Source organism: Euprymna scolopes, chromosome 9 (assembly GCF_053919585.1).
Source record: "Euprymna scolopes isolate OS-2025 chromosome 9, ASM5391958v1, whole genome shotgun sequence".
Taxonomy (NCBI): domain Eukaryota; kingdom Metazoa; phylum Mollusca; class Cephalopoda; order Sepiida; family Sepiolidae; genus Euprymna; species Euprymna scolopes.
Window position 1 is genome coordinate 1,312,087 of NC_136490.1, and position 16,651 is coordinate 1,328,737.

The window sequence follows — 16,651 nt, forward strand, 5'->3', positions numbered from 1 at the left end:
CTTTTTCCTCCTTTTGATGAAGTGTCACATTAAAGTCAGTGATTTTGTGCTGTGTGTGTTATCTGTTGGCGGACGTGAAAAGGAAACGATCACACAGGTGCCTTTTCTACTGAGAAGTTCCAGGAAAATTTTATTTCATCTTTATTCAATCTTTAATATATTCAAGGAAATAAAAAAGCTGACATCCACTTCAAACAGCCAAGAAGTTGGTGTTTAGGCTTTGGATTTGCAACTGACAAACTGAGCTCTTTCATGTCAAAATAATGCATATATCGATTAAGGAGTCTTTTTAAATAAATTTTGAGGGTTTATTATTATTATCATGAAACCTAAAGCTATGAAAAAACATTGCTTAATTTTGTATTATTATAATAAAGATTTTGTGACTGTATTAATATAACCAAAAATTAGGATTAATTTGTAAAAGAAACAGTGTATTTATACAACATAATTATAGTTAAATATAATGCCTAATGTTATCAAACACTAACATCATATTTGGCCTAACATTTATTTTACATGTGTTAGTTTTTAGTTTTCCAGATTCTGACAAGTTCTTTATTTCTCTTTCTCTCAAATCTATCTTTACCACTTTTTTCCTTTTCAAATAAAAATCACAATTTTTGTTGCAAACATACAGACACAAAATCTCTGTTACAGTAAAGGCATTTGAATATTTAATTTCGACCTGATAGGCACAGATAACAATTTGTGAATCCATTATGTTTTTTCTCAACAAAACAGAAGAGGCATTCACAATTTTAAAAAACAACTTTTAATATATTGCACACAAAACCAACTCGTTAAGAATGTAATTTCTTAAGCACTTCTGTGATTACTCGTGGGACTGATCTACGGAATGATTTGGGATATATAGGAACCATAGAAAAACTCTGAATATATGAACATTTTTGGTTAAAGAAACATGCATATATTATATCAAACCTGTTCACTTTTTATTCACAACCAAGAAATTTGGGTGAATAACGTATAATCAACTGGTGACAAAAAAAAAAATTTAATATTAATTCTTGATTATGAAGGTTTTACAATGTAGTATTTATGCAGAATATGGACCATGTTGAAATAATAACGTTATTATTTAGAAATATTCTTAACATGAGAAAGGGAGGTTGTTTTGTTAGCTAATTACCCTTTCACCTAACTAGATAATAAAAAAAAAAAATACTGTAAAAATTGAATATAACATAAAAATTCTATCTAACAGATAACTGTAAACTACATAAGCACAAATAATATTTACAAAACAACTGAAAAAGAAAACGTTATTCCTTTAATCTATTTTATTAATTGAAACAAAAAAAAATTGGTCTTTCCTTTTGTTGTCTGGAATAAAAAAAATTTGAAGAAAAAAAGAAAACCTTCACCCACAAAACAAAAAATGAATAAATAACAAACAAACAAAAAAAATGCATGTTACATGACAATTTTGTACAGAAGAAATAAATGCAAGCAATAGAAGAAAATTAATTTGTATTCAAAAGATGCTTTTGCCTACAGTTGACAAAAAAAAAAAAAAAAAAAAAAAGACGAGGCAGAAGACGTGGATGACAAAAGTGAAGCTGAAATATTTGTCCAAAGTCAAAGGAAAAGAATACGTTCAGTGCAGTATTTTTAGAAAATGGCGTTTGTGTTTGAAAAAAGTAAAATAAATAACAATTGAAAAATAAAAAAGTAATCGGGGAATGTCGAGCAGGTTTTACCTCATAACTCAGAACCTTTCAACCAGTTTGTTTGGTTATTTGGTTTCATGATATAGCAATCCTTTTGTATTGATTCCAATTATTTTGCTACAAATTGGTATATTTAAAGTTCTTAATATATTCAAATATTTTATAGATTCTATATTGTATATAAACGGTTTAAAGATTTATTTTTGTAGTCTTATATACTTTGTAAATAAATAACAAGTAAATTGTTAAATTCTATTCAACCCATAGATGGGAACCTAACAGGCCTTGCCAGCAATTGTAGTTTTATATCATGTATAATGGGGCTTGATAGGGTTTGAAAGTATCGGAAGTAGAAAATCCTGGGACCAGAGTTGACCCAAAACTCCATTTTACTTTAATCATCTTGTTTAAAATGTTGCCAGAAAAAATATATATATGAGGTCACTTTTAACATTAACAAAAATCCAGCGGATGTAAAATCCATATAATTCTTGTTTTACTAAACAGATCACCACTTATCAAGGTCAAAGGCAATTCGAGGATAAGTATGTGTGTGTGGAAACAAATACATATATAAAGAGAAAGAGTGAGAGTTACACAGATATATGCTACTCTACCACCTATGTAAAACAAAATTTTTGTCACGTGATCTTGTAACGTAGCAGCAACAAACAAAAATAGGAAATCTGACTCAGCTTTTCTTTCTTTTTTAACACATTACGTTTTTTTTTTCTCCCCATCTTGACACCAGCTTAAAGAGTCCCTTTCTGTCACTGGGGCCACATGTCCATCTCCTCTGGCACGTTTTTCTTTCTGTTCCATTACACACCGGCCATAGACAGCCATTTCTCGTCTTTGACTTTACATGTCCATTTTTTTCCCCCCTTACTTTTATTTTCTTAATCACATGGTTTCTTTTTTTTTTTTTGCATTTTCTTGTTACTTCAGCTCGTGCATACTTCCTAATTTGCATACGTGCTTTCTTTTCGGCTGCTGCTAATATCCTTGCAAGCTAGCTATCTTACAGCTCCTGCTGATATTTTCCCATGCGCTTTTCTTTTCACCTCATTTTCAATTTTTTAACAACAAACATGTTTTTTCCGAACATGTTTTCTTATGTGGACAGAATCACTATAATAATAGCCATGCAGTCCGGCATATTTACAATATTCGATTCTTTATACAATCTTCAAAAATTAGATCAATTATTAAAATTATCTTCTGTAGCATGCACAGTGCTTATTATTTAGAAACGTATTCTTAATATAAGGAAGGGAGGGTGCTTTGTTAGCTACTTATACTTTCATCTAACTATTTAATAAAAAAGATACCGTAAAAATTGAATTTAACTTCAAAATCCTATCTAAAAAATAGCAGTTCATAAACTGCTTTAGCACAAATAATATTTACAAAACAACTGAAAAAAATAAAATGTTCTTCATTTAATTTTTTTATTAATTGAAACAAAGAAAATTAGTCTTTTCTTTTGTTGTCTTGAATTAATAATTGCAGATGAATATTTTGTAAAAAAAAAAAAAAATATTCTTACACTGTTTACCATCCTGGAAAATGGAAAGTCTTTACGAATTTTGAAAAAGAAAAAAAAAAGCTTCTTTAAAAACCAAAGGGAGATAACTGCTATTTTTCTTTTCTTTCTTTATGAATGCTGAGACTGAACAATGGATTCATTTGGCTTGAGATAACATCATGCAGCATTTAACAAGGCTGGAGTTAGCTAACATGCTACTGTAGCTAATGTAACTAATGCACTGCCGCTAGGTGGCACTGGCAGTAGTTGTACACAATGGGTGAGCTTCAGGGAGAGACAACAACAAGAACAACAAGAAAGGTGATAGTAACCTGTCGATAGGACAGGTCTGTATTCAACTTGGCATAAATAAAGAGTATGTCAACCATCATGTTTCGCACTTGATTGGATTGAAAAAATTCTATCCGTGGATAACTGGAAAGCAATGGAAGAAACAATCAGTAAATACAAAGTTACAAATTTTAAAAAAAGAGATAAAAAAGGGGAAATAAATGGTCAATTACATCTGCCACTCCCTTGGTAACTAGCCATAACTGATCATTTTTGCCAACTAACAACTTTTATTTTTAAAACAAAACTGAGTATTCCGTTTATTGTTAATTCATTTTTGAAATCAAGAATCAACTGCTTGATGAAGTTGCATCGATGACAACTGATGTAGAGTAACTAGTGGAGTTATTTAACAGCCAAACAAATTGCTAGGATAGTTAATCGACAAAACAAGTTGCTGTAAGTTGTCAATAAAAATGAAAGTTCCTAAAAGTGTCCAATAAAATAAACCAGGCCAATAAAAGGGTTCTGTTGAAAATTCCATGCAGATTCCAGAGTTTAACAAGGTATACCTGAAGAAGGTCAGAGGTTACGTCAACCGAAACGTCGTGAAAATAAAATTCAAGATGAGAACTGTGGTCCAAAGAATCTAAATAATACAAACCAGCTGATATGTACATAACAATCGACACACTCTGAAAGCAAGAACAGATACTATACTTTGATCTTGATGGGCAGTGTAACTGAGCCAGAAGACGATGTCGAATTTATGCTTTTACCGGCAGTTGGCTCTTGATGATCTCAACAAATGAATGAACATAAAAAGGAACATCTTGTTTTGTTTGAAAACAGAATTTTATTTTATTTTTTAATTAACAGGTGTTGTTTCTTACCAGGACAGTGGTAGTTGTAATTGCAAAAAAAATCTTTTTTATAAATAAATAGAATTCACTTGATTTTTGTGATAAGTGCATGTGTATATTTTCAAAATGTTGCAAAGATTGACAATGTGATAGATGGACAATGGAGTCAGCCCGTTAAAGTTCTGGCTAGGAGATCGCATTCAGATCCATGACAAAAGTGTTAAGCTATGTGTTTTCTGGTCAGATAGAGTTAAATTGTAGGAAAGGAAATTTCTGATTAAGTGTGTTTGTAGGGAAGGTTTGTATTTGAAGATCAACATTTATAGGTGTGTATGAGGAGAGGGTCAGCTTGAAAAGCAATCGATGAAACCTCTTTCAATTTGTATTATTTAGATTTTTCAGACTACGATTCTCATCTTGAGTGTCATTTTCACAATGTTTCGGCTAATATAACCTCAGACCTTCTTCAGGTGTATCTTGTCGAACTTGTGAATCTTTATCAAAATCAGGAATCTGCACAGAATTTTAAACAGAACCCTTTATTTTCTTCACAGGGGTAGCATGCGCTTGTTCTGTCAGCCATGACTGAATAGCAATCCTAAGTAATATGCAATTGTATTTCGTGCATAATCTTGAGTTCAACATAAAAATTTCAGATTTTGACAAGATGCACCTGAAGAAGGTCGGAGGTTACATCGACCAAAACGTTGTGAAAATGACACTCAGGATGAGAAAAGTAGTCCGAATCCTCCAAATGACTCAAGCACCCTACAGAAAAAAAATCATGACTGTGTATCTGAGACCTCATGTAAATGCGGACAGTTATACAATATTGAGACATGTCAGCCACTAAAAGTATGCTTATAAGAACATCGAAAAGCTGTAACATGTTAGGAAATTGAAAAATCTTGTATAGCTGAGAATATCTGGACGAAAAAGGGAAACTATTTACCATTATGGAATGAAGTAAAAATTATAGACATAGAAGAATGGTGGAGAGTAGGACGACTCAAAGAAGCAGCACGTATGCTGGGAGATAACCAATTTCTAAGTAAACTTAGAATTTAACACGATATGGGAACCATTAATTATAAATAATGGATAATATGCATACAGTAATAAGTAAACAATAATAATATATTTTTCATTAATTAAACATTAATTATATGAACAATTAGAAAAATTAGAGAAGTACAAAATGATTTACAGTTATTTATTTTTGTCCACATCGACATTTCAGTTGATGTGCTCATTGACTGTCTTCACGTGTATGACGCTTTCATGCATAATCATTTTCATTTCTGTTGATGTTAAGCATCAACGACCAAAAATAATGAATGTAAATCATATTTAAATATGCGGTAAACATCAACGTATATAAATGAGTCAAATGAAGAAATGGGGGGGGGGCGGAGTTTATTGGCTAAAACTTAGCTTGAATAAAAATATCAATATTGATGCGGACATGGAAATAATGATAATTCCACATCTGAGAAAATATAATCATGGAGTTAAGGGTCACCATAATAGATCGGCAGATACAGAAACTTAGAATTTGAAATACAGTACACAACAAATAGGGATATATATATATATATATATATATATATATATATATATATATATTAGTTGTGTAGTTAAATTCAAGTATTTTATGCTCATTGGATATTAGATGGTCCAAATGTTCTAATCTGTAATTTGAGAGTAATTATGAATTGAACTGGTTTCTGACAAAAGCAAAAATCTTGGATCACTCAATTATTTTTTATTGCAAAATAACAGCCGTTTCATCAGCAATCAAAAGGTTGAATTTTTACAAACATTGAATGTTATAGACATAGGTCTTCAGAAATTCAAAAAAAAATGTTTTGGTATAATTTGTAAATATAAGTCGTTTTTATTATTTTTTTTGCATTAAAAATTGTTCTGATTGTATATTGATGATGATGAAACAGCTGTTAATTTATAAGAAAAATACCAATTTGATTGATTCAAGAGTTTTAATATTGTGTTTGAAGAAACAGCCCACTGAGTATTTATTTATGAAAAGTAAAATTTGTTTTACTTATGGATGACCCTACAACCTTATAATTGTCTCTATCACTCCTGAAAACATGCCCCACCTAATAATATCAATCAAACAGTGATAATGGGAACAGATGTGTAGAATATAAGAGATAGGTTGAAATAAGTGATGCAGAAGACAGGCGCAGTAAATGCGTTAAAGAGAAAAAAGAAAAACAATGAGTGTCTAGAAGAAGCCAGCAGCAGCAGTAATAGCAGCAGCAAAAGAAAAACAGTGCTAAAAAATGTGAGAGTGGATGCAAATACGATTGCAACTGCTTACATATTATGAGACTGGGCTAGTCTTCAGGAGTGATTAACTAATCTATAAATTATAGGTAATTAGGGTTTTCTCTGTTTAAATAAAACAATGTACATGTAGAAATGCTCTTGGGAAGGATTAGAGAACAATAATTCAAAACAAAAAGGTAAAAAAAAATAAAAATAAATATAAAATTACTAAAACTGAATAAAGTGTTAATCAACATAACTGATAATCTTTTATTTTGCATTGGTTATTATTACTATTATTATTTTGTCAACTAGGCTCCAACCCCTGTCCCATCACCGCAATCTTGCATCTCTATATCTGCTTTACAAGTATTCTAATGAAATGTGCTCTGACAAACACATTGCTCTTGTGCCCTCACAACATACACATTCCCCAACAAACCCAATTAGCAACAAAATCACATCCCTTCACTGCTGAGGTCCCTAAATGCCAGAAAACTTTCTTCTCTAATAGCTTCTTCCCTAGAACATTTAGACTTTGGAATTTCCTTTCAGCTATGCAGAACTTTAAATGTAATGTAAACTAACATCTTCTTAATCTTTCCTAGGCATGGTCCCAATTAGTAGCCCCTTACGACCAAGTGGTGATATGACTTGCTTGATGTGAAGGTAAGTAAAAAAGAAATTACTATCACTAGTAATGTTACTACTACAATTATTATTACTTTTATTACTATAATTATTTTATTATAATTATTATTATTACTAATATTATAATCGCTATTATTATTACTTCTATTATATTTTATAACTACAATAAGTATTATTTCTATCATTATTATTACTATTACTTTATTATTATAAATACTATTATCACTATTATAATTATTAGTAGTATTATTACTACTATTACCATTATTCCTATTATTAAAACTATTATTACCAGTATTATTATTTCTATTATTTTTACTACTTCTTTTATTATTATTACTTCTGTATTATTATTATTATTATTATTATTTATTACTACTATTATTAATACCACTACTGTTACTATTATCATTTCTACTAATATTATACTATTATTATAATTACTACAAATTACTTTTATTATTATTTTTACTTTTATTATTATTGTTACTTTATTATTTATTTTTATTACTAATATTATAATAATTACTACTGTTATTATTACTATTATAAATTCTATTATTATTACAACTTTTATTATTATTACTATAATTATTACTATTATTACTACTATTACTATAATTATTATTACTATTATGAACATTATTACTATAATTATTGGTGTTATTATTATCACCAAATCAGTTTGCGTTGGCTAATACTTTAAATTTCTAAAAGGAAATTAAATTAAAAAAAACAAAAAAAAACTATCTCATTTGTACTAAAAAAGACAATTTTTACCTGTTTTTCATGAGTTTAAATATATTCCTGTGTGTGTGTGTGTTCATGATAAATTTAGAGTTATTCCTAGGCAATAATTTTTATATATATCCAATAGTTCCCCATATTAAAACATTCATAGGTAAAACCAATATATAACTTATATATAAACATTGGAATTTATTTGCAATATTATATCATGTATTATATGGATTTTTTGTTGATACTCGTGTTTGTATGAGAAGTACCATTAAAAAAACAATGTAGTTTACATGGCTAAGAGTACCTATTTACTATGCCTCCCCACGGGACAGAGTTAGACACCAGGGTCGTTTTTTAACGTGGAGAAAAGGTACAAAAATAAAAATTGTCTCAGTCGTGAAGGATTTCTCCTCCACCGAAAGAGAACAAGAAATAGAAGTGCAGCATCTGAAGAACAGATACTACACTTTGATCTTGTCCCGAAGGCCAAGAACTGGATATGTGTGCACACATATTCGTCCTTTCCCGACATGGGTTGGATTTTAAAAAAACTGTCTTTTTTCGCACGATCTATGACTTTTTCTTTTATCACATTTTTATTTCAATTATCCTGAAGATGTCCTCTGAAACAGGGACGAAACGTTGATTTTTTTAATAATTTCATTCGGTTTTTTTCTATTTTTTCTTTAAACATATATATGTATGTATGTACACACACACACATACATACAAACAGACACGTGTTGCATCAAAATCCGACATTTGACAAAAAGAAAATGAAATAGTCACTAAAAACAAAAGTCGAATATGCAGAGACCCAAAAGTTTATTTAGTAACACTTAAACAAGGTTAGTATAGATTTTTAATGTCCATTTTCTAAGACTTTTCAAAGTTTTTCAAGGTCTTCACCAATCAAAATTCAAATTTTCCAAAAAAATTTGGGGTTTATTTTACAATCCACAGTGATTCGAAAAAGTGATAAAAAAGAAATCAAATATACAACGAATAAATGTTCACGTAGCCAATAAAAATTCTTTTGCAGTCTACCTGCATCATTTTTTTGATGTTTTTAAGTAGTTTTTGATTTCATTTCAAATATTAACTTTATTTACAACTTTTAAATTTCCAACTAAGATTGTTTTCAGTTATCACAATTTATTTTTTTTTTTGGGGGGGGGGGTGCCATTGAAGAGTCCAGTCCACACAAGGTAAGTTTGTATTTTTTTTGGAAGGGGCCGGTGGGGGGGGGATCATTTTTAGTTATGGTGGCCGCCACTACTCCTCCTCGTTTGCACCCCAATGAAATTATAAATGAAAACAAAAATTTTTTATGCATTTTCATATATATATATATATATATATATATTCGAACAAAAAAATAGCCATTGATTTACAAATGAATTCACAGCATCTCCTCATAAGATCTTATAAGGATATATCCTTTGAATTCTTGTTTTCTTTTGAAATAAATAATATCATTGGAATTCAAAATATTGGACAGTTAAAGGCGCGTTTCTTCATGTTTATTTACTGTTCAATTTTTTTTCTTTTATATGTGTATATGTATTGTGTGCATGTGCGTATGTGCGTACTTATATGTATATGCATTTAAGACTGACTTGGCATCTTCTCATTGGCTATATCTCCTCCTCCGCCTTTCCTCTTCCCCCCCCCCGTGTATGCTCATCACTTAAGTTATAAGCTTTTATACTTTTCGTATTCTTTTTTATACATTTTCATTATATTATATATATATATATATATATATATATATATATATATATATATATACATATACACACACACACGCACAACGTGTCCATAAAGAACATGTGCATTAAAAGAAAATTTATTACTTTATTTGCATGTGCAATAAAAAAAAATGTAAAAATACAAATAAATATTATATAATATTATAATATTACAATATATATTATAATAAAATATAATATATATAATTATAATATAGCAATATTTATTGTAATAATATCTGATATATATATATATATATATATATATATATATATATATCATAATATAACAATATATACTGTAATCTAATATATAAAAAGCTATATGTGTGACTGTCTGTTTCCATATTTTCAAACTATCTCCTCTGAAACTAAAAGTTGCTGAGTGGTGCTAGGAGAGATGATTGGATTTTTTACAGACCATTCTTTTATGGGCCCTTAGTTGATTAAAATAGTTTTTAAGGCGGTTAAAAATTGGTCAAAATTGAAAAAATCCTTATAAATTTTGTACATTCATTTTAGTTTTCAGTTTTAATCAGTTCATATGCGTGTCACGTTGGTACAGTGGAAATGTCAGCAGATTTGAATGCTACAGTTTCGGTTTCGATTCTATTTGATTGACGCTACCCCAAATACTTTTTTTTTTATACTTTTGGAATCACAACTCTATAATAATATTTACGAAATCTGGACAAATTAAAACATTATATTTAAGCGTATTTTACGCCCAGACAAAGTTGAGTGCCTCCACCCCGTTAGTAATATATATAATTATAATATAACAATATATATTGTAATAATATATAATATATATAATTATAATATAACAATATATATTGTAATAATATATAATATATATAATTATAATATAACAATATATATTGTAATAATATATAATATATATAATTATAATATTATAATATAACAATATATATTGTAAAAAATTGCAACTAAAGTTATAAATTTTTTTTAATGTACACGGACTTTATGGATACCGTGTATATAATACATCTACACACATTTTAATCAAGTTATAGTACTCAACATAAAGACATTACCATGAGGATCGTTTTCTTTAAGATTATTTCCTCTTCTTTGATTTAGGCCAATTTTATATAACTTATGCAAAGTTTGGTTGAAATCCAAACAGCACATAAAAAAATTCATTTATTACATTTAAAAGTTGAGAGCAAATTTTAAAAGAACTTTATATTTAAACTAAACTTCCTGTAAATTAGTTGGCATTGATCATCACGCATTACAAACTTTACCAGGAACAAACAACTTTCCCACAAAGATATTTCTTCATGTTTTAAATTAGATTTTAACAATATAATCAAACTTAATTAAATTTTCATAAAGTAGTCAAATATTTTGTAAATATATAAATAAAAATCCTGAAATAATGAAAAAATGAATTACAATAAATTACTTTAATAAAAGTCATATTTTATTCTTCAAAGTTTAAAAAAAAAATCATTAAATTAAGCAAAAACTGGAATTGCAGAGAAGAAAAATAATTATTGAAAATTATATGACAAAATTGTCTGATATTGTGTTCATCTGACTGTCATAAGAAAGATCACATTTATTAGAGTCTTTTCAAACATTGCATACTTTAGATAAATCAACAATATACTAATTTTTTTCCTCCCAAAACGGTAATATAGAAAATATCACTAACAAACTTAATACTAAGGTTGCTCCAGTTCTCTCCAAACTTTTCAACAAATGCCTAAACAAATCTTGCTTCCTTGACTGTTGGAAAAATGCTTCTGTGGTAGCAGTTTACAAGAACTCTGGCAAAAGAACGGGCCCATTAAATTATCGTCCCATTAGCCCCCTCCCTCTTTTCGCCAGAATATTTCAAGCTCTAGTCCATCAACTTACAGTTGCTACTTCAAGTGTAATGTGAATAGACATCTTGCTGCCCAACTCCCTACATAATATAACGGCAACTTATGCCGCTGATAGTAGCCCCCTACATCAAAGTGGCACTGTGCCTTGTTTGGGGTGAAAATGTAAAAATCCTACCATAACATTCACTTACGAAAGGCAACAGAATAATCTTATGCCTTTTTTAGATATCCTTCTCAGGCAACATCACACAATCAAAGTCTACTGCAAACAAACACGATTACAGACAATTTTACTCCTACCACCACCACAAAATACAAACAAACCTTATAATAAGATTTTATATTCAGTTGGGCTCTAAGATTATGTAGCCTTTAATATTTGATGAATTAAACATAACAGAAACTTCTCTAAAAATCCAGAAAACCCTGAACACTACATCCTGCACTTGCCACATGAAAACCTAAAACCCTATATTCTTAAACCCACCGCCTCAACCTGATATATCATCCTAAGCACAACAAGCACATATCTACACTGCCTTAATATCTACACTGCCTTAACTGTGGCTTTAGGACAGTACATTCCACATCTCTCATGATTAAGAATCTTTTCAACAAACATAAAACATCTACACCAAGTCTGCAATACAAGTGAATATTTGCAGCATACCATGCAGCGATTGCAAAAATTTTTACATCAGCAAAACTCAACACCTTTTACGAAAAGAATCGATGAATATAACAGAACCATTAAACTTAGTGATACTTAGGATATTTGTTTTGTAGATGATTGATTTTCTAAGGTCACAAAAATCAACCTTGTGCATAGGCGCCTCATTGAAGCAACTTTAAGTGCATATTCCAGAAATAACATCATACACCCAGGATTTTTCCAAATTCATTTTGCTTTTGCCAAAAATATAATAATGGAAATCACAGATAGATTAAAAAATCTTGAAAATATTTTCTATTGATATTAAAATGGTGATTATGTAAAATTTTACTAGGGAGTCCAAAAAAAAAAAAAGCCGACATAAAACAGAAGCCTTTGGTAGGTTTCAAATTTTACATAACTTTCAGTTGAGAAAAAAGTGTAGGGTGGTGAGGAACAAAAATATAAATTTAGTTCAGACTACAAATTTGACATTTGAAAAATCTTCTTCAGTTCGTATACTTCTGATAGTTTTCATTTTTGCTTCTTCATTTTCTTTCTCATATTTTGTGCTAGTTTGTGAATTGTTATTTTTGTTGACTTTGGAGATTTTTTGATCTTCAAATCTGCTTTCTTCAGTTTTTGTACATTTTCAATATAAAGTCTTCGATTATATCTCCCACATGCTAAAATCTGAAATCATGAAATTCCAAGAAAACCAGGACACTTTCAACACTGAATATTATATACGTTTTCATTAATAATCAGCAATTCAAATGAATGTCTAAAAATCTTTCTTTAATGAAAGTCAAACAAATCTAGAAAGCATCTTATTGGCCATCTTCTGATTATTTCATCTGAGCAATTTAAGCCTTTTTCTTTTTATGCTTTTTTTGAAAAGCGCATTCCAAAATATCATGTTAGAAAAGAATAGTCAAAGGAAATTGTCTCACTGACTTACCTGATCTCAGAAATCAGTCGTCCGAAGTTACTTTATAATAATTAAATATGAATTATGTGAAATCATTATTTGCATATGAACCGATCTCACCTTCTTAATAAGGATTATATAAGAAAGAAAGAACTTGTAAGAAAGTTGACTTCAGTATTTAATCTTCACAAACTTTAGTAATAAGTAAAGATTTCTCGACTGGATAAAAATACATAAACACTTTTGTAATCATTGCAACAAAGGCGAAACTGTGTTAAACAAGGAACTACTAATGTTAAGTCTTCATGAAAAGCATGCAAATGTAATGATTATACAACAAAGTACAGTGGCCTCTCTACATATAAGATTAATTCGTTCCTGGATGGAGCACATATCCAGAATTTCTCATATCTCGGTCAAATTTTCTCATAAGAAATAACGGAAAACCAACTAATCCGTTCATGGCTCCCAAAATCATCCAAATTAACCCTAACTATAAAACACATCTTTCTGATTACTAAAAACATATCCAAATAGTAATCAAACATAAAAATACAGTAATAAGATAAATAAGATTACATTAAGGAAATAAAATGCGAGAAATAAAATGCTGGGCAGTCTCGAACGCTCGGCCACCTAGCGGCAGCATTTAGAAAATCTCATAATTTCGATTTTCTCTTGGAAAACATCTTGTGTCTCAAATTTCTTGTTAATAGAGTAACTCATATGTAGAGAGGCCACTGTATATTAGTCTGTTGGTAAAAGAAAATAACATTGGTCAAACAAGAAGGATTCAATGTCGGGAGAATAAGTAGTTCAATATTCTGTTCATATATATATATATATATATTATTTGAAAGAGATGTATATTTCCATACACAATTTGGGAACATCGTTGAAAGTTGTAAAAGTACACCTTTATTCACCATGGTGTTAACTCAGGAGTTTTCTTTCTCCTAGCTTAGTTGCTCAACTAAGGCTTGAGAGTCTAGTCTATCTACTATTTGATCTATGAGTAGTTTAAAATTTGGTTTTTAAGAATCCAATCATTATAGTGATCAAAATAACACCAATCATTATACGTCTTATATAAATGCATAATAATTATATGTAAAACTAATGAGAAGTATTTGAATCTCAGACACTGATTCAAATCTTTACTGAACATCCTTTTCTTGTGAAAGTTTATTTATATTCTAGTCCTGTAGATATATATTGTCCATTTTAATCATATAGAATTTGTCGAAGCACAGAACATGGGCATTTAAAAACAAAAATCTTTAATCTACTATTCAGTTAATTGGATCAATTATACTTGAGACACCTCAGAATCAGAAAAAATAAAAACACATTTTGGTTCAACATTTATTTTACTTCTTGTTGAATTAATAATTTGTACACATGCATGCTTGCCTTCACAATGTATTTTTATAAAACATTTTCTTTTGTAAACCTTAGAGATTTATAAAAAAATTAATGTAATCAAAAAAAAAAAAAAAGTACAAACTTTTTTTAAAAAATAAAGCGTATATACAAATTAAATAAATTAAGACATGAGTGGATGCTGTGCACAGATGCTTATAAAACTGGATTTGTAAACTTTAAAGAATGTGTATCCTATTTACTTAGGCTCCATGAGGAGAGAGTTAGGTACATGGTCGGTTTTTAATATAAAATTTAGCTCCCCAAAAAGAGACACTCTAGAATAGAACAAAAACAGAAATTTTCTCACTCTAAAAGGATTTCATTTTCACTGACTGAGGACAGGGAAGATGCAGTTTAATATCAGAACAGGTACTACACTGTGTTCCTAGATAAAAGATCAAGGTATTTCCTATGTGCTACTTTAATATAATCCAATATTTATTTTAATATTTTTGTAAAACATTAAATTTAGCAATTAATATTTTTAATAATTTTTTTTAAAATATTAAATTTTTTATTTTATTTTTTATTCTTTAAATTAAAATGTGTGAATTTTTTTCTTCAATCCAGTGACCATTTTGGGGAACTGGATTTCTCCAATATTAAAAATCGACCTTGTGTTTTACTGTCCTCGTGAGGAGGCAAGTAAATAGAGATACCATCTATGCAATGTGTTTTCTTTTATATTTGTTTTGTTTAGATGCGGACAAATTCTACAACACTTCCCGAAGCTAGAGTTGCACCAAAGGTCATGCTGACTGTTTGGTGGTCTGCGATCAGTCTAATCGAATACAATTTTTTGAATGCAGGCGAAACCATTACGGCAGAGATGTACCATCAACAAATTTATGAAATGCATCAGAAACTTCGACAACAACACCCAGTATTAATCATTAGAAAAGGACCCAATTCTCCTTCATGACAATGCTGACCACACATTGCTAAACAAACTCTGCAGAAGTTGAACAAATTGGTCTACGAAACTGTCTCAACTGCCATACTCTCCGGACCTCTCACCTACCGACTACCACTTTTTCAAGCATCTCGACTACTTTTTGCATGAGAAATGCTTCAAAAACCTAAGCGATATCAAAAATGCCTTCAGTGACTTTATCACTACCAGACCACAAAATGTTTACGTTACTTGCATAAATACACTTGTTTTACATTGACAAAAGTATGTTGATTCTGATGGTGCTTATTTCAATCAATAAATTTTTGTTTGAGCCGAGATATGTTTTTCTGAATTGGAAAGTTAAAAACCGCAAGAACTTCCTTGTCAACCTGATATAAGTTCTATTAGTCATTTCTGGAACTGGGGTGCCTCAAGTATAAGTGACTCAGTTAATTCATATTCATTTTAATCATAAATTAGCAGAACCTGTTGGAAATTTTTTTATGTTTTATATTGTTAGCATGCTTAAAAAATATTTCTATTCTATGGATATCCAGCACAAATGCAGACGCCATAGCATTAGTGTACGATCTCTGGATAAAAGATACACTTTGACAAAAGTCTGTAGGCTAAAAAAGTTTCACATTTAACAAAACAACATCAGATTAAATTAAAAAACAAACAAACAAACAAACAAAACAATCTTTTTTTTCACATTGCATCTTTAGTGAGCAAAATACACCATCTTTAAAAAAAAATGCAGGGTGATAACGCATGAAACTGACTTAGCATATAGTTCTATAGGTGATCTAATTTTGCTGGATGATTTTATTTTAAATTTTATGGATTAAATCTAAGGTTTCAGTAAATTCATATTTAAAACAAAAACAAGATTTTATTTTTAAAGGAAAAAGTTAAAAATTTGAATAAATTTTTCAGTTTTTAAATAAACTTTAAAAGAAAAATTATCTTAAAAATCTAAATAAACTTGATTATTTAAATAACCTTTATAATCAAAATAAACTTTAACATCTAAATAAACTTTAAAATTGAAATAAACTTTAGCATCTAAATA

General features: G+C 29.3%; 1 protein-coding gene across 39 annotated transcripts in view; it reads right to left on the minus strand.

Annotated features, from left to right (window-relative positions):
• LOC145284419 (TBC1 domain family member 5-like) overlaps positions 1-16,651 on the minus strand; it is a 331,181-nt gene that overhangs the window by 84,417 nt on the left and 230,113 nt on the right. For 20 of the 39 annotated variants that reach the window (XM_080133179.1, XM_080133182.1, XM_080133181.1 and 17 more), the window contains one exon: positions 3,555-3,657. The exons of the other annotated variants lie outside the window; for them this stretch is intronic. In XM_080133179.1, coding sequence (XP_079989305.1) covers positions 3,555-3,657 — 103 coding nt within the window. The remainder of the gene's footprint in view (positions 1-3,554; positions 3,658-16,651) is intronic. 39 annotated transcript variants of the gene reach the window in all.